General features: G+C 36.8%; 1 protein-coding gene across 1 annotated transcript; it reads right to left on the bottom strand.

The window, feature by feature from the left end:
• Positions 1-17457: 17457 nt before the first annotated feature.
• On the bottom strand, positions 17458-18681 carry FANCF (FA complementation group F). The gene has a single exon (XM_066251141.1). It carries the CDS (start codon positions 18650-18652, stop codon positions 17576-17578), a length of 1077 nt encoding a protein of 358 aa, XP_066107238.1. The 5' UTR covers positions 18653-18681; the 3' UTR covers positions 17458-17575.
• Positions 18682-24566: the final 5885 nt, after the last annotated feature.

Consider the following 24566-nt stretch of genomic DNA (forward strand, 5'->3'; position numbering starts at 1 on the left):
TTGAGTGGGCGGAAAGCCCGCCTGATTATGCTAGCAGCTCTGACTGACTGAGCCTTACCCAAAGCCCTGTGCTGAGTGGAAATAGAGTGGGGAGTTACCAGCTCTTTGAGCCTCTTGCTATCCAGGCAGAGGCAGCAGCAACCCCATAGCTGGATTATCAGGCTACTAATTGAGGAAGGAAAGACTAGGAGAAAGGTTCCAGGAACACGGACTCTCTCACTGTCGGAGCCTATAAATGCTAATGAGCTTCGACTGCCAACAAGACTAAATCACAATACATGACATTGCCATAGAGACTTATCAACTGCAAACCTCTACCTGAGCGTGCCAAAGGGGCAGAACCTGGGGTACAGAGTCACCGACCAGGAAGAGGGAGAGAAAAGAAAAAGCAAGAAGATAACCTCTCAAAATCAAAAATAATCTGCAGACTTTATAACCTATCCCATTTTATTATATTTGTTCATTTGTTTCTCTTATCTTCATTCTTGATACTTTTTTTCCTCCTCCAATTTGGCCGATTAACTCTCTACCGGTCTTACTCTCTCCTCTCCTTGAACTACCCTACCCATAAGTGTTACATCTCCCATTATCTTTTCTCTTCTCTTCCTTTCTCTCTATGAGGGTTGCACTCCAAAACCCTTAACTCTCTCTCTCTCTCTCTCCTTTCTTTTTTCTTCTTTTAGTGGTTCCCTCTTTATTTCTCTCTCTCTCTTTCTTTTCTCCCTCTATATTAGTTTCTTCCTTTCTCCTTTACATCTCCTCTCATTCAAACCTCAATAACAAACAAATTATCTTATCTGGGACTCAAACCTATGTTTGTGGCATTTTGGGGGGTTTTTACTTCACCTTTTTAACTCACTAGCAGTGCTCCCATCCCTGGCTCTCCATATTCTCTAGTTCTTGTTCCACTAAATACAATAGTAATTTTTTAATTTGTCCCCCCATTTTTCCGTTTTCCTCTTATTCCTCTCATCATAACTCTTAGACAACCAACACCTAAAAGCAAATCATTTTATTCTTGACCCAAATTTTTTCCTTATTTGCTTTTTGTGGGTCCATACGCTCTTTTTTTTTCTTTTTTCTTTTTTTTTCTTTTTTTGCCCCTTTATTACTTTTCCCCAATTCAGGCCCTCCATCACAGGCATTGTTTGTTATAATTCACAGTCCACCACAAGATTTTCTCAAGAAAGAGGGGAGAGGAGAGGAGAGGAAAAAAGGAGGGGGGGAATAATTTCCTTTTTTTTAAATTTTTATTTTATTTTATTTTTCTTTATTTCATTATTAATTTTTTTTAAAAAAAAACAACTCTTTTCGATTTTTTATTTTTTTATTTTTTTTATTTTTTTAACTTTTTATTCTTTATTAAATCTCATTAATACTATCAACAAAAGCACCCTCAGATGCCATTAAGGAAGAGAAAATCAAATATCATGGATACAAAAGAAAGAGAGGTAACACAGCTAGATGAGGAAAAATCTATGGAGAAAAAATTTAATATATTGGAAACCTTGGAGCTAAATGACAGAGAATTCAAGATAGAAATCCTAAAAATCCTCTGATATATACAAGAAAACACAGAAAGGCAATTTAGGGAGCTCAGAAAACAACTCAATGAACACAAAGAATATATGTCCAAGGAAATTGAAACTATAAAAACAAATCAAACAGAGATGAAAAACTCAATTCACGAGCTGAAAAACGAAGTAACAAGCTTAGCTAATAGAACAGGTCAGATAGAAGAGAGGATTAGTGAAATAGAAGACAAGCAACTTGAGGCACAACAGAGAGAAGAAGAAAGAGACTCAAAAATTAAAAAAAATAAGATAGCCCTACAAGAATTATCTGACTCCATCGAAAAGAATAACATAAGAATAATAGGTATATCAGAGGGAGAAGAGAGAGAAAATGGAATGGAGAACATACTCAAACAAATAATAGATGTGAACTTCCCAAGCCTGTGGAAAGAACTAAAGCCTCAAATTCAAGAAGCAAACAGAACACCGAGTTTTCTTAACCCCAACAAACCTACTCCAAGGCATATCATAATGAAATTGACACAAACCAACAGCAAAGAAAAAATTCTCAAGGCAGCCAGGGAAAAGAAGAATACAACATATAAAGGAAGGCCCATTAGATTATCATCAAATTTCTCAGCAGAAACTCTACAAGCTAGAAGAGAGTGGACCCCAATATTTAAAGTCCTGAAAGAGAGGAACTTTCAGCCACGAATACTATACCCATCAAAGCTATCCTTCAAATATGAAGGCGAAATAAAAACATTCACAGATACAGAAAAGATGAGGGAATTTATCATCAGAAAACCCCCACTCCAGGAATTACTAAAGGGGGTTCTCCAATCAGATACAAAGAACAACAACAAAAAAAAAAACAGAGCCACAAGTAAAAGCTCCAAGAAGAACACAATAAAACCAAATTTAAACTGTGACAACAACAAAAAGAAAGAGGGGGAGAAGATGGAGATTAACAGTAGCAAAGGACGATGGAGTGCAAAAGTACTCAATAAATAGTTCGCTACAATGAACAGGGTAGGGACCCTTTTCATTACTCAAAGGTAACCACCATTGAAAAAACCACCACAGAAGCACATGAGATAAAAAAGATAGCAACAGAGGAAAGATGTATGGAATACAACCAAATAAAAACAAAAGATAGAAAAACAAAAGAGAAGGATCAAACAAGACACAAAACTAACAGAAAGCAATCTATAAAATGGCAATAGGGAACTCACAAGTATCAATAATTACACTAAATATAATCAGATTAAACTCACCAATAAAAAGGCACAGAGTAGCAGAATGGATTAAAAAAGAAAATCCAACTGTATGCTGCCTACAGGAAACTCATCTAAGTAACAAGGATAAAAACAAATTCAAAGTGAAAGGCTGGAAAACAATACTCCAAGCAAATAACATCCAAAAAAAAGCAGGTGTAGCAATACTCATATCGGATAATGCTGACTACAAGACAGGAAAAGTAATCAGAGACAAAAATGGCCATTTCATAATGGCTAAGGGGACACTGAATCAAGAAGACATAACAATTCTTAATATATATGCACCAAACCAAGGAGTACCAAAATATATAAGACAGCTACTTATTGATCTTAAAACAAAAACTGACAAAAATACAATCATACTTGGAGACCTCAATACACCGCTGACGGCTCTAGATCGGTCATCCAAACAGAGAATCAACAAAGACATAGTGGCCTTAAACAAAACACTAGAGCACCTGGATATGATAGACATCTACAGGACATTTTATCCCAAAGTGACTGAGTATACATTTTTCTCCAGTGTACATGGATCATTCTCAAGAATTGACCATATGTTGGGCCACAAAAACAACATCAGCAAATTCAGAAAAATTGAAGTTGTACCAAGCATATTTTCTGATCATAAAGCCTTGAAACTAGAATTCAACTGCAAAAAAGAGGAAAAAAATCCCACAAAAATGTGGAAACTAAACAACATACTTTTAAAAAATGAATGGGTCAAAGAAGAAATAAGTGCAGAGATCAAAAGATATATACAGACTAATGAAAATGACAATACGACATATCAGAATCTATGGGATGCAGCAAAAGCAGTGATAAGAAGGAAGTTCATATCGCTTCAGGATATATGAACAAACAAGAGAGAGCCCAAGTGAACCACTTAACTTCCCACCTTAAGGAACTAGAAAAAGAAGAATAAAGACAACCCAAAACCAGCCGAAGAAAGGAGATAATAAAAATCAGAGCAGAAATAAATGAATTAGAGAACAGAAAAACTATAGAAAAAATTAATAGAACAAGGAGCTGGTTCTTTGAAAAGATCAACAAAATTGACAAACCCTTGGCAAGACTTACCAAGGAAAAAAGAGAAAGAACTCATATAAACAAAATCCAAAATGAAAGAGGGTAAATCACCACGGACACCGTAGATATACAAAGAATTATTGTAGAATACTATGAAAAACTTTATGCCACTAAATTCAACAACCTAGAAGAAATGGATAAATTCCTAGAAAAATACAACCTTCCTAGACTGAGTCAAGAAGAAGCAGAAAGCCTAAACAGACCTATCAGTAGAGAAGAAATAGAAAAAACCATTAAAAACCTCCCCAAAAATAAAAGTCCTGGTCCTGACGGCTATACCAGCGAATTTTACCAAACATTCAAAGAAGACTTGGTTCCTATTCTACTCAAAGTCTTTCAAAAAATTGAAGAAGAAGCAATACTTCCAAACACATTTTATGAGGCCAACATAACCCTCATACCAAAACCAGGCAAGGATGGCACAAAAAAAGAAAACTACAGACCAATATCTCTAATGAATACAGATGCTAAAATACTAAACAAAATACTAGCAAATCGAATACAACAACATATTAAAAAAAATAATACATCATGATCAAGTGGGATTCATCCCAGAATCTCAAGGATGGTTCAACATACGTAAAACGGTTAATGTAATACACCATATCAACAAAACAAAGAACAAAAACCACATGATCTTATCAATAGACGCGAAAAAGGCTTCCGATAAAATACAACACAATTTTATGTTTAAGACTCTCAACAAAATGGGTATAGAAGGAAAATATCTCAACATGATAAAGGCCATATATGATAAACCATCAGCTAACATCATGTTAAATGGCACTAAACTGAAGGCTTTCCCCCTTAAATCAGGAACAAGACAGGGTTGTCCACTCTCTCCACTCTTATTTAATGTGGTACTAGAGGTTCTAGCCAGAGCAATCAGACAAGACAAAGAAATAAAAGGCATCCATATCAGAAAAGAAGAAGTAAAGGTATCACTTTTTGCAGATGATATGATCCTATACATCGAAAACCCCAAAGAATCCACAAAAAGACTACTAGAAACAATAAGCCAATACAGTAAGGTCGCAGGATACAAAATGAACATACAGAAGTCAATAGCCTTTCTATATGCCAACAATGAAACAACTGAGAACGAACTCAAAAGAATAATCCCCTTCACGATTGCAACAAAAAAAATAAAATTCTTAGGAATAAACATAACAAAGAATGTAAAGGACTTATATAATGAAAACTATAAACCATTGTTAAGGGAAATCGAAAAAGATATAATGAGATGGAAGAATATACCTTGTTCTTGGCTAGAAAGAATAAATATAATCAAAATGGCTATATTACCCAAAGCAATATACAAATTTAATGCAATTCCCATCAAACTTCCAATGACATTTTTTAAAGAAATAGAGCAAAAAATCATCAGATTTATATGGAACTATAAAAAACCCCGAATAGTCAAAGCAATCCTAAAGAAAAAGAATGAAGCTGGGGGCATAACAATACCTGACTTCAAACTCTTTTATAGGGCCATGACAATCAAAACAGCATGGTATTGGCAGAAAAATAGACACTCAGATCAATGGAACAGAATAGAAAGCCCAGAAATAAAACCACATATATATAGTCAAATAATTTTTGATAAAGGGGCCAACAACACACAATGGAGAAAAGAAAGCCTCTTCAATAAATGGTGCTGGGAAAACTGGAAAGCCACATGCAAAAGAATGAAACTGGACTACAGTCTCTCCCCCTGTACAAAAGTTAACTCAAAATGGATCAAAGATCTAAACATAAGACCTGAAACAATTAAGTACATAGAAGAAGACATAGGTACTCAACTCATGGACCTGGGTTTTAAAGAGCATTTTATGAATTTGACTCCAAAGGCAAGAGAAGTGAAGGCAAAAATTAATGAATGGGACTACATCAGACTAAGAAGTTTTTGCTCAGCAAGAGAAACTGATAACAAAATAAACAGACAGCCAACTAAATGAGAAATGATTTTTTCAAACAACAGCTCAGATAAGGGCCTAATATCCAAAATATACAAAGAACTCATAAAACTCAACAACAAACAAACAAACAATCCAATAAAAAAATGGGAAGAGGATATGAATAGACACTTCTCCCAGGAAGAAATACAAATGGCCAACAGATATATGAAAAGATGCTCATCTTCTTTAGCTATTAGAGAAATGCAAATCAAAACGGCAATGAGATACCACTTCACACCTGTTCGATTAGCTGTTATTAGCAAGTCAGGTAATAGCAAATGTTGGAGAGGCTGTGGAGAAAAAGTAACCCTCATACACTGTTGGTGGGAATGTAAAGTAGTACAACCATTATGGAAGAAAGTATGGTGGTTCCTCAAAAAACTGAAAATAGAACTACCTTATGACCCAGCAACCCCTCTACTGGGTATATATCCCCAAAACTCAGAAACATTGATATGTAAAGACACATGCAGCCCCATGTTTATTGCAGCATTGTTCACAGTGGCCAGGACATGGAAACAACCAAAAAGCCCATCAATAGATGACTGGATAAAGAAGATGTGGCACATATACACTATGGAATACTACTCAGCCATAAGAAATGATGACATCGGAACATTTACAGCAAAATGGTGGGATATTGATAACATGATACGAAGCGAAATAAGTAAATCAGAAAAAAACAGGAACTGTATTATTCCATACGTAGGTGGGACATAATAGTGAAACTAAGAGACATTGATAAGAGTGTGGTGGTTACGGGGGAGAGGGGGGAATGGGAGAGGGATAGGGGGTGGGGAGGGGCACAAAGAAAACAAGATAGAAGGTGACAGAGGACAATCTGACTTTGGGTGGTGGGTATGCAACATAATTGAACGACAAGATAACCTGGACTTGTTATCTTTGAATATATGTATCCTGATTTATTGATGTCACCCCATTAAAAAATAAAATTATAAAAAAAAAAAGAGTGTATGTCTGGACCATAGGATTATATACTGAACTACCTAATGAGAGCAGGCTATGTGATGACATTGTACAAGTCTTTCTGAAGAAAAGAGATTAAAATTATTTTCTGGAATAGCATAGGAATTTGGATAGGATTTGGAAGACAGAGTCAGAGAGTTTAGATGTGAGTGTGAAAGTATGCTTTCAATTTTGCCTTCCCTCACAGTCAAAACCCTAGAGAAAACATAGGAAATCCTTGATAGGTTTGGCTAAACAAAAGCAGAAGGAACTTGGTAGCTTTTGTAGCACTCCGATCTTGAACTCTGGGGACAGAGTTGAGACAGTCATATAGAGTGCACCATGCCATCGTGTAGGCATGGCAGGTCCCAAAAGGGTTTCAGAGTCCTCATCTCTCTCTCTTTGAGTTTCACTTAGCTTTCACAGCACATTGAGGTGTGAAAATTATTTACATGCCTGAGAATCAAGAGCCTGTATACCTAAAGAACTTGCAGTGAAGATATTTGGGAAACCACAAGTATCACCAGCTGGAGACTGGACAGTCTACACTGCTGTCTGGATGAAGAATGTGACTACTTTTAATGACGTCAGTACTGCCAGTGGCAGCTGAGGTGTGGGCATATTCATCAAGAAGTAATCATGAAGTTCCCCACCCTACTACCCATGCCAAGAGAACAGATAACTTACACCAGCAGAAGGGTGACCACAGGTCAGAAACCTTCTCTGGAGGGTGCCAGAATGACATAACAAGCCCTCCTGAGCTGAGATCACTACAGAATACGAAAAACAGAAGTGGGAGTATTTATCCAAAGAAGATTGAGATTTAAACCACAGACATTTATTAGCTTAAACAGGCAAAATCAAAGTTTCTGCCATCAGCAGAAATTAGGGTTTGAGAGCTTAGCTAAATTCAGTAAGAAACAAAAACTGTAACGCTCAGTGTGATGATGTAACATGAAATCTTAAACTGGCTACATTACCACGACATTTGCTCAAGAAATAAAAGCTTCCTAGTTTCCACTGAAACTCTTCTATATATTTGACCAATAGGAAAATAATAATAACTCACCTCAGAGAGTTGTTATAAAAAATGGATGCTTTAGTATATGCAAAAATAATCCTAAGAAGTATTAGCTATTTTATTATAATTACTGATAATATCTAGGATCATGTTGACTTTGCTACAGCCACTTGCTTCATACATCCCAGTACTGCATGGGGCACCATGAGTCAACATAAATTTTGCTATCATTTATCTGTCTGAGAATCTAATAATCCTCCCAATAAATGTAAGGAATGCATAACAAATTTTTCTTATCATTTCATGAGTTCAAAAAATAACTCAGGCCCACTCTTTGAGCCTCTAATGGTTGATAGACCTTATGCTGAAAGTCCCTGGTCTGTACATTTAAAAGACTATCTATTACTGAGGCAATAAACCTTCAAGGAGTTAGTTTTCTCCTTTGATATAAAAAATAAGTGTGTCCCTTCAAAGTATTTCTTTAGAGAATGAGAAAACACAATGCACACTAACATCAAAATGACAGATGTCATTTTGCACATGTATCAATAACAGTGGGAAACAAAATTTTTGTTGCATCCACAAAAGCACTTGTTCTTACCTAATTCGAGTGTGCTGATCTCAAATCTGGCATTAGTTTTTCTCTGTAAGCTACAGTTTTATTGCAATTCAAGATTTTAGGTTTTCATCTTATTATAAAATTTTCAACATTTAACATAATAAAGTAGAATGTCTTCTTGGGCATCATCTTTGTGAAAATATAATAATTTATATAATGCAGTAAATACACTAATACACTAAAAGATATGATTGCATCAGAATGTGTCTACAATTTCAAAATAGAATATATTAAAACACTGATTTTAATCATAAAATTTGCGCAAAACTTATTTAAATTCTATGCAGGAAAAAATTTGCGTTTGTAGCTCTTGTGTTTGTGTATTCATTGAAGACAATCTTGTTTGATGCTCCAGCAGTAGTCTGCTCATCACTAACAGCTCCAAGATTTTGGGGAAACTTATCAAGGTGACTGTTCAGGAAGTGAATCTTAACGCTCAGGTTACATCCAATGTCGCGGAAAGCCAACAGCATAGTTTGAACCAGAAGTTCATAGTTTTCTGCGTTTTTGTTGCCAAGGAAGTTCTTTGTAACTACCACAAAAGACTGCCATGCTGCTTTCTCCTCCTTATTCATCTTCCTGGCAAATTCTTCATCACATATGAGGGTTCGAATCTGAGGTCCATCGAATACACCTGCTTTTATCTTCTCGAAAGACAAGGCAGGAAAAGCAGAAATAATATGTTGAAAGCATTCACTTTCTCTCTTCAAAGCCTGAACAAACTGCTTCATTAAGCCAAGTTTGATGTGAAGTGGGGGAAAAATGATCCTGTCTCGATTAACTATAAGTTCATTCACAATATTTTGCATCCCTACTTCCAGAACTTCAAGTTTCTGCCACTCCTTCTGTATCCAGTGTTTCTCCCGAGCTCGGCTGTCCCACAAACACAGAAAGCAAGGATACTTCGTGAAACCTCTCTGTTGTGCTAGCAGAAAATTTACCATTTTAAGATCCACACAAATGATCCAGTTATGTTCCTCATACTTCAGAAAGTTGAGGAGAATTGTTTTGTCATTCTTACTAAGTCATTTAATTCTGGTTGGCTAAACTGCTGAGGGGTTAATGACTGCTTGGCATCAGAAGAAGACCCTTCAGATTCTACAACCATTTCCTCACGCATCTTATCAAAATACACTTGATCACTATGTTCACTTTCTTCATCCTTAGAAGAAATAAAACCACTGAAAACTGGAACTGGGAGTGTCTCAGAGTGTGGGATAGGTCGTATTGCTGCAAGAATATTAGGATATGCAATCATATGCCTTTTTTTCTTGCCGATGCCCTTTGTACGGATCAGACAGAAATAACAGTCACTGCTGTGGTCCTTAAGTTCATGCCAAACCATGGGAATACCACAAGGCATTCCTTTGTGTTTTCCTTTTGTCCAGTCACAAAGCATTTCCTCACAATTCTGACACACAATATGAGGAGCCCAATTCTTGTCTTTATCACCAAGGGGAACTTGAAAATAGGCAGTATATGCATGTGTCACAAATGATGAAATATTGCACCTTTGATGTTGAAGTGTGTAACAGCCACATATATAAATAACAGAAGGTGTCAGGACTAGTCTTACATTTACACCTACTCAACAAAGCCATGATTCAATCTTAAAACAAAATAAGAGGGTGTTTTTATTAGATAATAATTTTTTACATTTAAAAACAACTACAATTATGTAAACATGATTTTTGTAGAACATTAATTGTCTTGTGGTTATGTTCAATCCAAGAGTCGTTGCCCTTTAACTCCAATTTAAAAACAATGCATGACATTAACTGTAACAAAAAGAAAGTAAAATTGCATAAAAACTAGAGCATGCATCAAAAAACAGATTTCATATTTGGAATTAGCGATGCAGATATATATAGAAACAGTTCTAAAACCTCATGCAACAGAAAATGAAAAAAAAAATTGTTCCCCAGTATAATTCAATGAGCACTTATACTTAAGTAAAAAAAAAGTCTCAGTAAAAAAATAAAAGTTATAACGAAAAGCCAAGTGGAAACTTTAGAATTGAATAATATAATAACAGAAACAAAAATTCAGTGAAAATACTCAACAACAGAATGAGGAGGACAGAGGCAAGAATCAGTGAACTCTAAGATATAGAACAGTACAAATTACCCTAGATGAACAAAGAGAGTAAATATACTAATGAAAAATATAAACAGAAACTCAGTGACATCTTGGAATAAAACAATATATTTAATCTCATGTCATTGGACTCTAGGAAAGAGAAGAGAAAATGAGTGAGACTGAAAATATTCTAAGAAATAATAGCCTGGCCTGTGGTGGTGAAGTGGATAAAGCATCAGCCTGGAACAATGAGGTCGCAGGTTCAAAACCCTGGGCTTCCACATATAAGTGAGATCATATGATATTTGTCTTTCTCTGCCTGTGGAATCTAATGAACAAAGTGAACTGAGGAACGGAATAGAGTCAGAGGCTGGGTCACAGGGAGCAGAGGGACAACTCTCTGAGGGAAGGGGGATGAGGGAATGAGATCAGAGAAGGTGAAGGGATTAGTGAAATTATTGATATATATACATAACACATAAATAGAGATAACAGGACAGCAAATCTCAAAGGGAAGGAGAGAGAGAGAGTTTGGCGGAGGGGGACAAAGAAGGAGTAATGGGGGCAAGGAGGTGGGGGGGAGGGAATTATATTGAGCGGGACACTTGAATCCATGTCAACACAATAAATTAAAATTAATAAAAAATAAAAACAAAAATACCCTGGGCTTGCCAGGTCAAGGACATACTAAAAGCTACAAGCAAGTAATGAACAACTAAAGTAAAACAAATATGAGACAATTCTCACTGCCCCTCCCAGTAAAATCAATAAATAAAATCTTTAAAGAAAATGAATGTTTTTGGCCCTGGCCAGTTGACTGAGTGGTAGAGAGTCAGCCTGGCGTGTGGATGTCTAGGGTTCAATTTCCGGTCAGGGCACACAGGAGAAGTGCCTATCTGCTTCTCCACCCCTCCTCTTTTCGCTTCTCTCTCCCCACCTCTCTCTCCCCTTCTCTCTTTCTCTCTCTCTTCTCCTCCCCTCCTACAGCTATGGCTCTATTGGAGCAAGTTGGCCCCAGGTGCTGAAGATGGCTCCATGGCCTCAGGTGCTAAATAATGGCTTGGTTGTAACAGAGCAAGGGCCCCAGATAGGCAAAGCATTGCCACTTAGTGGGCTTTCCAGGAGGATGCCTGTTAGGGTGCATGCAGGAGTCTGTTTCCTCTCCTCTCAATAAATGGGAATATATATATATATATATATATATATATATATAGATATAGATATATATAGATATAGATATAGATATAGATATAGATATAAATATATATAGATATTCTTTTTTTAAAAAAGAAATAATGGCTGACTTTTTCTCAGTTTGGCCAAAGACATAAAAGCCTATAGATTCAAGAAGCTGATCAAATCCCAAATTGGATAAACCTAAAGAAATCTATACCAAGATATATCATAATCAAACTTCTTTTTTTTAGAAAATTAAATTAAACAGGGTGACATTGATAAATAAGAGTACATAGGTTTCAGGTAAACATTTGTATAGCATTTGAACAGTTGATTATGCTGTATACCCATCACCCAAAGTCAAATCATCTGCCGCCACCTTATATAAATTGTAATCAAAGGGAAAAATAAAAACTTAAAGCGGAAAGAGAGAAATGACATTTTCCATACAGAGAAAAAACGACTCAAAGGACAGGTTTGTCATCATTAACTATGGATGCCAGAAATAAATGGTACATTTTTAAATGATGGAAAAAGAAATAGCCCCAAATTTTTCATCTGGCTCTGTTATTCTTTAGGAATAAAGGGAAAATCAAGACATTGTCACATGAAAAAAATTTAGGAGAATGTGACACCAATAGATTACACTAAAGAATGACTAAAAAAAGTTCTTGAATATTCATGATCTTAATTGTACTAAAGGAAGATATACTTATTATTCTTATCCCAATTTTATAAATGAGAACTTGGAAGCTTAGAACAATGATAGAATTTATCGAAGGTTGTCTAGAGGTATGAAATCAGTTTAAAAAAGAAAGCCATTTAACAAGGTTTTAAATTTATTTTCCCCTTTTTGTCTCCTCAGTTACACTTTAGTTTTTCCACCATAAAAGGATCTGTTTTTTAAATCTTCTTTAAGTCTTAAAGAGAATTATAAATGCATTTTAATTATAATATTATAATAGTGTTATATTCCAGTCACAGAACTAGACTATAAAAACGGGTATAATACCTTTAACAAATTGCAGAAACCATAGTCTTAAAATATCCTGCCTTAGCTAATGTCTATAATGACAAACAGCAAAATCATTTTGAATCTTCTGGGGCCAGTTTACTGGTGCAGTGGGCAAGGTCCAGTGCTTCCAGCTATAATTAGAAAATGGGCCTGCTCTCCATTAATTTTGGTTACTATAGTAATTCCATATGCAACCCATGCCTGCTGACTTGTGAACTAGATCATGTATCTTTTGTAAATTGCTCTTGTTAGTCACTTGTAATTTATTTTATGTTTCCAACAACAATTTTAAACCAGTAGTGTCAGGAACACATGTTTTTACAATTAGTGAAAAAAACAGACCAGAGAGTATGGGCCTCTAACCTCATCTTCACTCCTGGCTATTAATGTTTATGTAAAATACTAAATTTATTTTTGAAAATTATTAGATTGTGAACATAATTTTTAAAAAACCACAATGTAGAAAACATACTCCCTTTCTGCCAAAATATTTATTATAAAATTATGAGAGAGGGTGAGGTGGAGGAGGGTATAATGGCAACAAATAGTGATGGATGAAGACTTGACTTGGGAAGTGAACACACAATACACTGTACAGTGAGGTATTGGCGAATTGGGCACCTGAAACCTGTATAATTATGTTGACCGGTGTCACTCCAATAAAATTCAATTAAAAAGAAATAAAATTATGAGATCTCTCTTGTTATGGACCATTAATGGCAGGAAGCCATTATAGATTCAAGGCTTGGCAGGGGGCTAAGTTCTACCCCCTCCATCTCCATATTTGGCTTTGATGCTGAGTGTTTGCACCCACTCCACTTCCTTCCTTGGGTTGCAGGAAGCAATATACATACCCTTCCTCTGACTCTGTTTGTTTCAGATGTTTGTAAATTTCACTAATGTATCCTGTTTTTGCCTTGGGAGAGTTCCTGTCTTAGCCTTTGATGTGCAACTTTGTATCAGGGTCCTTGATTTGCATAGGTCCATATAATAAAGCGAACTGGGGCTGTGAGGCACTCAGATGCTGCCAGGCAGTTTGAGGAGTCCTCCCGGTCCCATCGGTTTTGTTCTGACAAAGTGTGTTTCCTTAATTCCGCACCGTTATTTGGAAGCTGCGCTGGTCCGCGGCACTCTTTATCTCTAGAAGCTACTATAATTTATAATCTGCATTGTTTTTCCTATTCTGCATTTTGATAGTCATTTTTAGAGACATACTGTTGAAATTCACCATTAACATCCATTGTGGATTTAAATTCAGTTAATATTCTTAAGGTACATAATATATTTCAGATTATCAAAGATCTTTTACCCATTTTGTTCATGGTTGCATCTACATTCAGTGGAAGCTAACAGTGTGCTATTTTCTTATTCTATTTTGGCATATTGTCAATGCTCATAAATATATGCATAGCCTCAACAGAATATCTTACCAGATAAGTATTGATAATGTGTCAGATGCATGGTATAACAATGAATATTTCAACAGCTATTTTATAGAGCTTTGAACAATTATGGAAGGTAAAATATCCAATATTGATCTTCACATATATCTATGCCTCAGATATTGCTTTCTAGACATAGTTTAAGAGATGAGAATTTTGGTTCATAACAAAAATATTTAAGATGAATAAATTGATTAGTAAACTTTATAGCCCATTAAATTATAGTCTGACATATAAGTAGGTAATTAATGCCTATTAAATAAATGAGTAAAAATTTGCAACACAAATATAAAACTGAAAGTTTACATATAAAGAGGCTTTGTTTGTAGTGATAAATAAATCTGCCTTTAGAATAAATTTATTTTGAATAGTAATGTGTGAAACCCAAACTTCAAACACATCCATAACATTGAGATTATCATAGACTTCATTCACGTGATACTAGTTGTAGAATATATGAAAATATAAAACATAAGCTTATTATTCACATTTTATGTCCCTATGCTTATACTTCTGAATTACTACACATAAAAATTCTTAAGATTTAAATTATGATGGTTCATGAGATAAAAAAACAAAACCACAATAGACATTAAAACACTGAAGCTCTTTTGAACTCTAACCTTCATCTCAGTATTAAGAGTAATGAAGCATCAAAGGACAGTGGTGTACACATTGATTACAATAATTATTCAAGCTACTTTTCCTTAAGGCCACCATATTTTTAAGCCAAAAGGGCATTCCTAGCCACCATGGCAATTAGTATTGGATAAATGATGCAACTGCCACACTTCCACTCTAGGACTGACCGTTTCCAATTTATTCCTGAGAGAAATCAATGATTCTTTCCTGAAACATTTACATTAACTAATTTCTGTTAATATGAATACCCTATATCCACAATTTGGTAGGTCAGAAGGGCCATTCTATTTATAACTTTAGGGCTTTGTTATACTGTTTCAGAGCTCAAAAAAATGTATAAAAACTATAAAGATCAAGTAAACCTGGGCAATTTAATCACAGCAACTTAACCTTGATACTGGTAAATGTTGATCAAACTCAAATTCAGCAGTGTTGGAAGATTTTCAGATTGGTTTTAGTTTAGAAATGGCAAATGTTTGGGATGCACTTTTTGTTTGGATTTATACTCCTTGTATCTACTACTAAAATGACTAACATTTCTTAAAAATATGACCCTAAGGTACATATCCTAATCAAATACTTGTTCCATTCCTATTTCTTTTGTTTACCTATCACTATGCATTGATAGTTATCTACTTAATGTATGTCTGTATAGTGTGAGGGCCTTGGATAGTCAAGCAACAGAGGCAGTCTTGTCCTGAGTTTCTAGTCTAGTGGAAACACATGAACAACAGAACTAAAATCAATAGGAAGATGGGTGGTCTGAAGGAAAATAAGAGGGTGAGATGTGTTTATATAAGAGACATTATGGTGAGAAAATAAAATCAAAGTAAGAAGTGAAGGACCTGTGTGGTAACATGCTTGGCTGAAAGAATAATGAAAGCAAAGGTTCAAGACAGGAAAAGAACAGCCTATTCCAAGAATTGAAAGAAATCCTGTATTTTCGAGTCTATAGAAATTGGCTTAGTATGGAATAGCTTATTATGGAAAACAAACAGGTGAATTATGCAAGTATAGAAACTAGTGTAGATAGATGTAGTGGTAAATGTCTGTGTAAGTTCTGTTCAATTACTTCCAATTTCTCAGTGAATAGAACTGAGAGTCCACTACTTGGGCTGTTAGGTGGAGTATGGATTGCAGAGGTGCAATCAAGTAGAGAAACCAGCTCATTGCTGTGATCTGGCAGAGATATGATGGACACATGACCATATAAATTATCAGCCAAACCAGGAAACATTAGAGAATAAAAGAAGATACTTGTATTAATTATGTCAGGAGAACAGGTATAACTCAAATCTGTCCTGAGCAAACAAGAATTTATGGTCACCCTAACTTAGGGGGGATGAGTGAAAATGAAAATAAGGGGAGATATGTTAATAGAATGGATGTGAGGATTGGAGAAGAGGAATTCAAGGATAAGTCCCAGGTTTCAGGCTATTTACTGAGAAATACATGGGAATAAGCAGGCTTATGTGGGGATATGAATTTCTGTTCTGGATGTTTGGTTTGAGGAACTTATGAGATATTTAAACAGGTCTATTGGTCCTGAAGCACTGAGAGCTCTGGGCTGGAGAAATAAATTGTGTAATTGACAGCACACAGAGTTAAAATGGATACGATCACATGGGATGGGAATGTACACAAAAAAGAACCAGACAATTAAATGCCGAGAAATCTCAGGAAAGTCTGAGTAGGGGAGAAGTTAGCCTGAAACTCAGACTGACAAAAGTATCTAGAAAGATGAGGAAACCAGGGTAAAGTGGTGTCACATTAAGTATGAGAAGAGACTTTTAAGCCTAATTTCAAAATGAAGGGACTGGTCAAAATGTCTAAATTTGCAGAGAAGTCAAGTAGTCTGATACCAGAAAAGTGAATGTGGCATCACGGAGATGATTGGTGACCTTGACATTTCAGAGGTGTATGGACAACAGAAATTAGATTGGTATGTGTTAGCTTTTCAAACTATTCCTGACACATGTTGCTAGTTAGAGAACTTTTCACCACTGGAGGTGGGGGAAGTGGTTAAAAAAACACCAAAGTAGGCCCTGGCAGGGTGGCTCAGCAAAACATCAGACCAGTGTGTGGGAGTCCTGGGTTCGATTCCCCACCAGGGCACACAGGAGAAGCAACTATCTGCATATTTACCCTTCCCCTTCTCCTTCCTCTCTGTCTCTCTCTTCCCCTCCAGCAGCCAAGGCTCCAGGGGAGCCAAGCTGGCTCTGGGCGCTTAGGATGGCTCCATGGCCTCCACCTCAGGCACTAGAATGGGTCCAGTTGCAGCAGAGCACCACCCCCTGGTGGGCATGCCCAGTGGATCCCGGTCCAGCTCCAGTGCATGCGGGGGTCTGTTTGCGGCCACTTTGGGGTGAACAAAAAAATACCAAAGTATATCATTATAATAGGAATAAATGTGTCCTGTGCATCATTTTAAAGCTATTTTTTAAGTACGTATCTTTTAGCATTCTTTGAAGTGGGTCTTCTAAAAAGCAAACTATTGTCGTCAATGCTTTTTAAGTAGGATACTTCTAAGGTCATCTCTATCCAGAAAATCCACACCACAAGCCAGTTATTTACATATTTATAATTGTAAGTTACAATTACACCTATTATAAATTAGCACCTAAAATGATATTTTGGACACATGAAAGTATAGACATGGTAGAAACACTAGAATTTTAATTTTGTAAACCATATATTCAAATAATCCATAACAGAACGTCCATAAGAGAACTGCGGCCTGGGGTGAGACCTAAAACTGTCTTTTACCAAATGCAACATCATGCACCACTCTCAAGAGCTAACAGCAGGTCTGTCCAGATGCTAACACCAGGAACTTCAAAACCTCCATCTTGCGCCTTCCAGGACTCCAGGGCAGTCAGAACTTCATCTTTCAGAGGAAGAGTGGCCTGGCAGAGGCTCTGAAACCTGCTGTGCAACTCCTCCCAGGTCGCACCCCCGGCCTCCGCTCCAACCCAAATGCCCTTCTGCAGATCGTAGTGCAAGTGGCGACCCCAGTCTGTTAGTAGATCCAGGTAGACCCGGAAAAGCTCTGGATGGCGGCCCGCCACCGAAGTTAAAAGCCCGGCTGGGAGGCTGCGGCAAAAAACAACCATAATGTCCGATCTCCCCAGAAGCCAGTGAAGCAGCTCGTGACCCCCCTCCCCCGGTGCTTTGGAGCCGCCCAGTTCTAGGATCTCTTTGGGGGGCCGGGGAGACGGAGGCAGCAACAGCGCGGCCGCTATCACCTCCAGGAAGCTGTTTCGTGGCAAGCGCTCCCACAGGCCGCTGAGTAGCCCGCCGGGGCTCTGGGCCTGGGCCTCGCCCACCTCCTGCAGACGCTCCAGCAGCAGCTCCGCCTGCGTCTTTATCAGGGGGTCGTCCCGAAGGGCCGGCTTCTCGCCAAAACCGTTGAGGCGCAGCAAGTGGACGGCGGACCGGCGGCGGGCGCAGAGGGCCAGGCTGCCTTGGAGCGCCTCCTCTTCGGCGTCCGGGACGCCAGGGCCGGGGAAGAGCTGCCGCAGCAGGCAGTGGAAGGCGGCATCCCCCAGGGCCCGGTTCGCCAGCAGGCGTTGAGACAGCAGGAGGTCGCAGCTGCCCAGGGCCCGGAAGTTCGTCAGCCCGGGCACGCTAGCCGGCCTAGAGCCGTCCTCCCGCTTCCACTGGCTTTCCAGCCGCCGCTCCATTGCCGTGCGAATGCGGACATGGCGGCCGAAGCGCCTGTGGACGTGGCGCAGGTAGCGAGCCCACTGCAAGGCCCTGCGGATGGTCGCGGGGTCCCAGCTGCTGACGTGGGTGGTGCGGGAAACAGCCAGAACCTCGGAGAAGCGCTCCAGCTGCTGCAAGAGCGACTCCATGGGAGCGCGCAAGGGCCTTACTTCCGCTTTCACCCTGGAGACGGCGACTCTCTGTGAGCCGATTGGGGTGTCCGTGAAATGATACGCCTCCCTAAAATGCTATTGGACAAAGTCCCTGTCAATCTGACAACTCGATATTTATCCGGGTACTTAGACTCTAGTAAATTTAAAGTGGGGAAACCGCGGTGCTTTTACTTTTGCCCTCAAGCTCTTAGGGGAGGGAGAGTAAGTGTAGGGCATTCTAGCTGGACATCCAAGAGCCACGTGAGAGATGCTGTTAGTCACTATATTCTCCGTGCTTCCTTTTGCTTCGGATATATTCTCTAGTAGAAATTTCCTGAGTTTTGCCTAAAGGAATCTCTGTTGAAGTTTATAATAATAGGGTAACGCCAGAGACATGTTACAAATGAGAAAATGTTATTAAAGGAAATTTTTATTTCAATTCAGTTTAGTAAAAATGCACTGACGCCAGTTAATGCCAGCCACTATGCAAAAATTTGGACCTTGATGTTGTTCTTTCATTTATTTAGATCTGATTCCCAAGTTAATTGAAACAAAAAAATAAGCTTAAATATTAATGCTTTATTAAAATGTTAAAAGAAATTAAAATTTTATCGCACTTTTTTTTGTTTGTTTTCAGAATTTCCAAGGCAGAATAACTTAGTTGACTCTTACTTCACACAAAAAAAACTAAATGAGAGAAATAATGCTTAAAAGCAAATAACAAATAAATGCTTGGCTAAAGTTTGTGGGAAGAGAGGAGAGAGAAAGAACCCATTTCTGGACTGTCATCTGGATTATTCATTCATTTATGTATTCACAATTATTTGCCAACTTCTAGGAGTTTCATTGTCTAAAAGCCTACAACAATTTCTAACCTGCTGAAGTTGTTATAATTGTTCTGTTTTATTATTGTTGTTAATCTCTTACTGACTCAAGCACATCTCAGGGGGCTAAGGCCTAGTAATTTTGAACCAATCATTTTAATCCATCCTTCTCTTAATTCAATAATTAATTTAAGAATCTAGTCTTAAACCAATCTGTGTATAGCATTTTTTTTGACAGAAATTTGTTCAAAAATGGCCAGTTCAAATCAATTAGGCCTAGATTCAGAGAACACTTTTCTTACTCTTCAAAGTCTAAGCAGTTGTAATAGACTGTGTGAGTGCACACAAACAGAATATCAAATATACTTAAGTGATCATTTCTTGATGTTATTCTATTTATATGCTATAAAGCCCAAACCTGCTACAGCCATCTGTTTTCCAGAGCTAACTGAAGCTCAGAATCACAAAGAATGCATTAGATTAAAATAACCCTCAAATTAGTTCTAAGTTTATAACCTTAGACCCTGGGGGGTTGGCTCAGCAGTAGAGCGTAGGCAGGCATGTGGAAGTCTCGGGTTCGATTCCTAGTCAGGGCATGCAGTAGAAGCAACCATCTCCTCCATCGTACCCACTCCCCACCCCCTTTCTCCTCCTCTTCCTGCAGCCATGGCTCAATTGAGCAAGTTGGCTCCAGGCGCTGAGGATGGCACCATGGCCTGGCCTCAGGCACTAAAGTGGCTCCGTTCCTAGCAATGGAGCAACAGCCCCAGATGAGCAGAGATTTTCCGAGTTTTATATATGCCTCTCAACTCTTCTTTGGTTGACTAGCATGTATCTTAAAGCAAAAAAGGTTGGAAAGCATGGCTCTAATGTAAACACTCTATTAGCTAAAGAAAGGGGGCAAAGGAAAGGGCAGTGATATTCAAAATAGGACAGGGAAGAAATAAGTTGGTTAATTATTCTCCTTTTGTCATTTTCCTATCAGCCTATCCATTTTGTACCTTCTTCTCCCTGTTCTGCACAGAAGACTGGCCTGGTTCTTGTTGACTGTGTCAGCCTTTTCCCTTTGCGGAGTGTGACCAATCGTCCTCCTTTAGGGAGGACAGTCCTTCTTTTGTAAGTACCATCCTCCCTCGAAATGTATCCTCCTACATGTCCTCCTTTTTGATATTGGAAGACTAATCTGTAAATGTCCATATTCGATTGAATCAGAGTTGACCCATTGTATGTGATGTGACATATTTGTATTTGACAGGACAATTCGTCAAGGACCAGTACAGTGCGGCGAGATGGGATTATGAGACAGATGTGCTCTGCACTGGAGACCTTGAGAGAGCGCGTGACATACCGAGCGCGCAAATGGCTTTGTGTACTTTTTACTGAAATACAACACAGCACATACGACATTGTAGACTCACAATTATTTCTTTCTCAGTGAATATTCAATCAGACAGGTAAGCACAATTCACATTTTATTAATTCATTATCTATTTAATAATTTCCAAATACATATAATTTTATTTACAAGTATTTTCCAAAAATTCGAGTTTTAAAGTGGAAATCTAAACTCAAACCATATCTATTAATAATGCATTTTGATTAAATAGTTGCATAAAACAGACTTTTTAAATTAGAAAATGATAAATACACCCGAATATCACTCCAAATTAGTGGTTTTGTTTGATATTTAGTTTTGTTAATTTAGCTTCTGGAAAATTCACCTACCATGATGTAACATTTTCAGTTCCTAATGTGCTTACATTGTTCGTGTAGCTCTATATTTTATTTTTAATTTTTAATTTCATTTAAGAGATGGAAAAATCAAAAAAATATAAAATGCCATTTCAACAATAAATTGAAAGAGAAATTTCCATTCCTCATATCAAAGAAAGATACTATTGTTCTCTGCAATATTTGCAGCAGAGAATTTTGTATTGCAGTTTGGGGCAGAGCAGTGATAACGAAACACTTGACCACCATCAAACATAAGCAATCATTATATGCATCAGCTTCCAGTTGTAAAGTAACAAGTTTTTTTAAAACTTCAAATTATTCTGAAGATGAAAAACAGTTAGCTTCAATGGAGGGAACATTTGCATTTCATACCTTAATTAACAATCAAAGTTTCATTGTACAGCTAAATTATTGAAAAAGTTTCACAATGCAAAATTTTCATGTGGCAGGACAAAATGCAAGGCTATTTTGAAATCAGTATTTAAAAGTTACTGTGAGAAAATACAGAAAACTTGGAAACTGCAGCATTTATAATGATTTTAACTGATGCAGCAAATCATAATGAAATTAAATTGTATCCAATAGTAAGATATTTTAATGTTACTAAGGGCATTCAAGTAAAAATTTTTTTAATTTTTTTTTTACTTAATCAAGTAAAAATTTTTAATTTAGAATTCATTGAGGGCAAAACTTCTGAAATTTTGTCAAACCATCTATACAGAATAATAAATGAAAACAATTTGAAATCCAAAGTTGTTGCACTAATACAAATACAAATTTTGGTAGGCAAAGACCCAAAGGGGTGAATAATGTGTATGTAAAATTACATGAGTTACTCCAAAAGAAAATACTAGGAATAGGTCATAATGCACATATTTTGTCAAATGCAATCAACACAGCATCATGTGCCATGCCAATTGATGTAGAAGTAATAATAACTACAATTTATTTGCGTTTTAGTCGTTTTACCATTCGTGTTGCTACTTTAAAACAATTTTGTGAAGAAGCAAATGTTGAATACAAAAAACTTTTAGGATATTCAAAAGTTAGATGGCTTGCTCTAACACCTGCTATAGAGCATGTTCTACAATTATCTGAGCATCTTCATTCATATTTTTATAAGTTTAGACAAATGTCCTAAAATCCTGGAATCATTTTTCAATAATAAAATATCTGAGAAAATACATATTAATGTATTTTGTACATAATCAGGCATCTATTTTTCACAAAACGATTCAAAAGATTGAAGGTAAACATATTTCAGCTACGGAAGTTAGTCTTATTTTGAATGACTATCCTTTAATATAAATCTCGTTTTGAAGAAAATTTTCTTCCTTTAATTATAAAAAGAAAATTGTCAGACTCAGAGGAATCAAATCTGGCATAACAGAAAAGTTTATCAAAGAAGTATAGAATTTTTACCAGACATGTTTTCAATATATTGAAGAATGGTCTGAAACAAACATTATGAGAAATAACAGTTTTCAATGGTGTTTTTTATTGTACTTTATTGTAAGTATATTGGACAGATATTGAATCTTGTCTTGAGTTTTTAATCTAAGGAAATAGACAATTGTCTCTTGAAGAAATTAGAAGACTGAATGTATATTTAAATTCTGAAAAATTAATACAATGGGAAAATGAACATGTCGAAATTGATAAAAGATGGGTGGAAATATTCAGCCATTTCAAAAATGAACACATTCCATGTGAAAATTTATTTATTCTTGTTCAATTTACATTGTGCTGCCCTGGAACTAATGCAGCAGTTGAAAGAGTTTTTTCAATTGCTAATGATTTTTGGACAAGTGAGAAATCGAGATTGAATGTTGATACTCTAGCTGCAGCCCTTGCTGTAAAATTCAATATGAAGGATATTTCTTGTTCAGATATTTCTAATATATTATTACAAGATGATACATTGACAAAAAATATTCATTCAGTGGATTATCTAAATGAGTACTTTTTTCTTACAATTATTATTAAAAATTAATAGGCATGTAAGCATAATCACAATATAAAATATTACAAATGTTTTTATTATGCATTTATCATATTATAGTGTATTGTTGCAATGAATAAAATGTTTCTTTTATTTACAATACTGTTTTTTTCAATTTATTTTATATTGTAAAAAAGTTGGCCACCTTACTTTGCCCTTTGTCTTGCTGCTGAATTGACCAAAGAGAGGCACTGATAAGCAATTGGGAGAAGAGAGGTATAAGGCTTTCTTTGCTCTCTGCTAAGGCATTGGTATTCTGTTTCTTCCTCTAAAAGCACTAAGCTTCTGATAGCACCTGTTACCCACTGAAGCCCTAGAGAATTTCTGCTGCTGCTAATCCCTGGATGCCCAGACAAACCTTGCAGATTTCCTTAATTCTGTCCACAATCCTGTAAATATTGCTGTTCAATTTTCTAAATCCCTGCTGACTGCCTGTTTTCCTGCCATGACCTTGACTGAAACAGTTGTCTGAAATTTCAGCCATTCTTATAATTAATATAAGTGAGTCATTATCAATCAGTATGTGTTTGGGGAATGTTGAGCAGTCTAGGGCAGTGATAAATACATATCCTTGTCATACACTCCTGCCAATCAGTGCCAAAGTCATCATTGGTACTAATACATAAAAAATATATGACAGACCAATGTGAAATGTTTTTATAAATGTAATTAAGTAAAGGGAAAATACATTTATAAAGTAATTTTGATATTAAGTGGTCATTTTTGTGTTTTTTTAAAATTTTTTTTATTTATTCATTTTAGAAAGGAGATGGAGAGACAGAGAGAGAGAGAGAGAGAGAGAGAGAGAGAGAGAGAGAGAGAGAGGAGACAGAGAGAGAGAAAAGGGGAGGAGCTGGAAGCATCAACTCCCATATGTGCCTTGACCAAGCAAGCCCAGGGTTTCAAACCGGCGACTTCAGCATTTCCAGGTCGACGCTTTATCCACTGCGCCACCACAGGTCAGGCCTTTTGTGTTTTCTTAACTTGGAAAAATTTTAAAGTTTTCAATTATTTTAGACAGCTACTTTAGAATATATACTGTAGAAATATGTATGTACATATCTGTAGATAGAGATATAATAAGCCAGTGAATTCCATAATTCAGAAAATCTTGTTTGGTGTGGTAAATTGTAGATGTAGCTATAGATGGACCCAGATTGTGAAGACTTTGGAATACTGCATTAAGGAATAGGGTCTGTGTTGAATTGGCACCCAGGTGCAATTGATGACTTCAGAGCCCAAGAATGACAGGATCATAGCTGTTAATTGAGCAATGAAGTAAATTGGTTGTAGCCAGCTGGGACAAATGGCTAAAGATGGAGGTCCACTAGAAAAATACTGCAATAAATAG

Source organism: Saccopteryx bilineata, chromosome 1 (genome assembly GCF_036850765.1).
Source record: "Saccopteryx bilineata isolate mSacBil1 chromosome 1, mSacBil1_pri_phased_curated, whole genome shotgun sequence".
Classification (NCBI taxonomy): Eukaryota; Metazoa; Chordata; class Mammalia; order Chiroptera; family Emballonuridae; genus Saccopteryx; species Saccopteryx bilineata.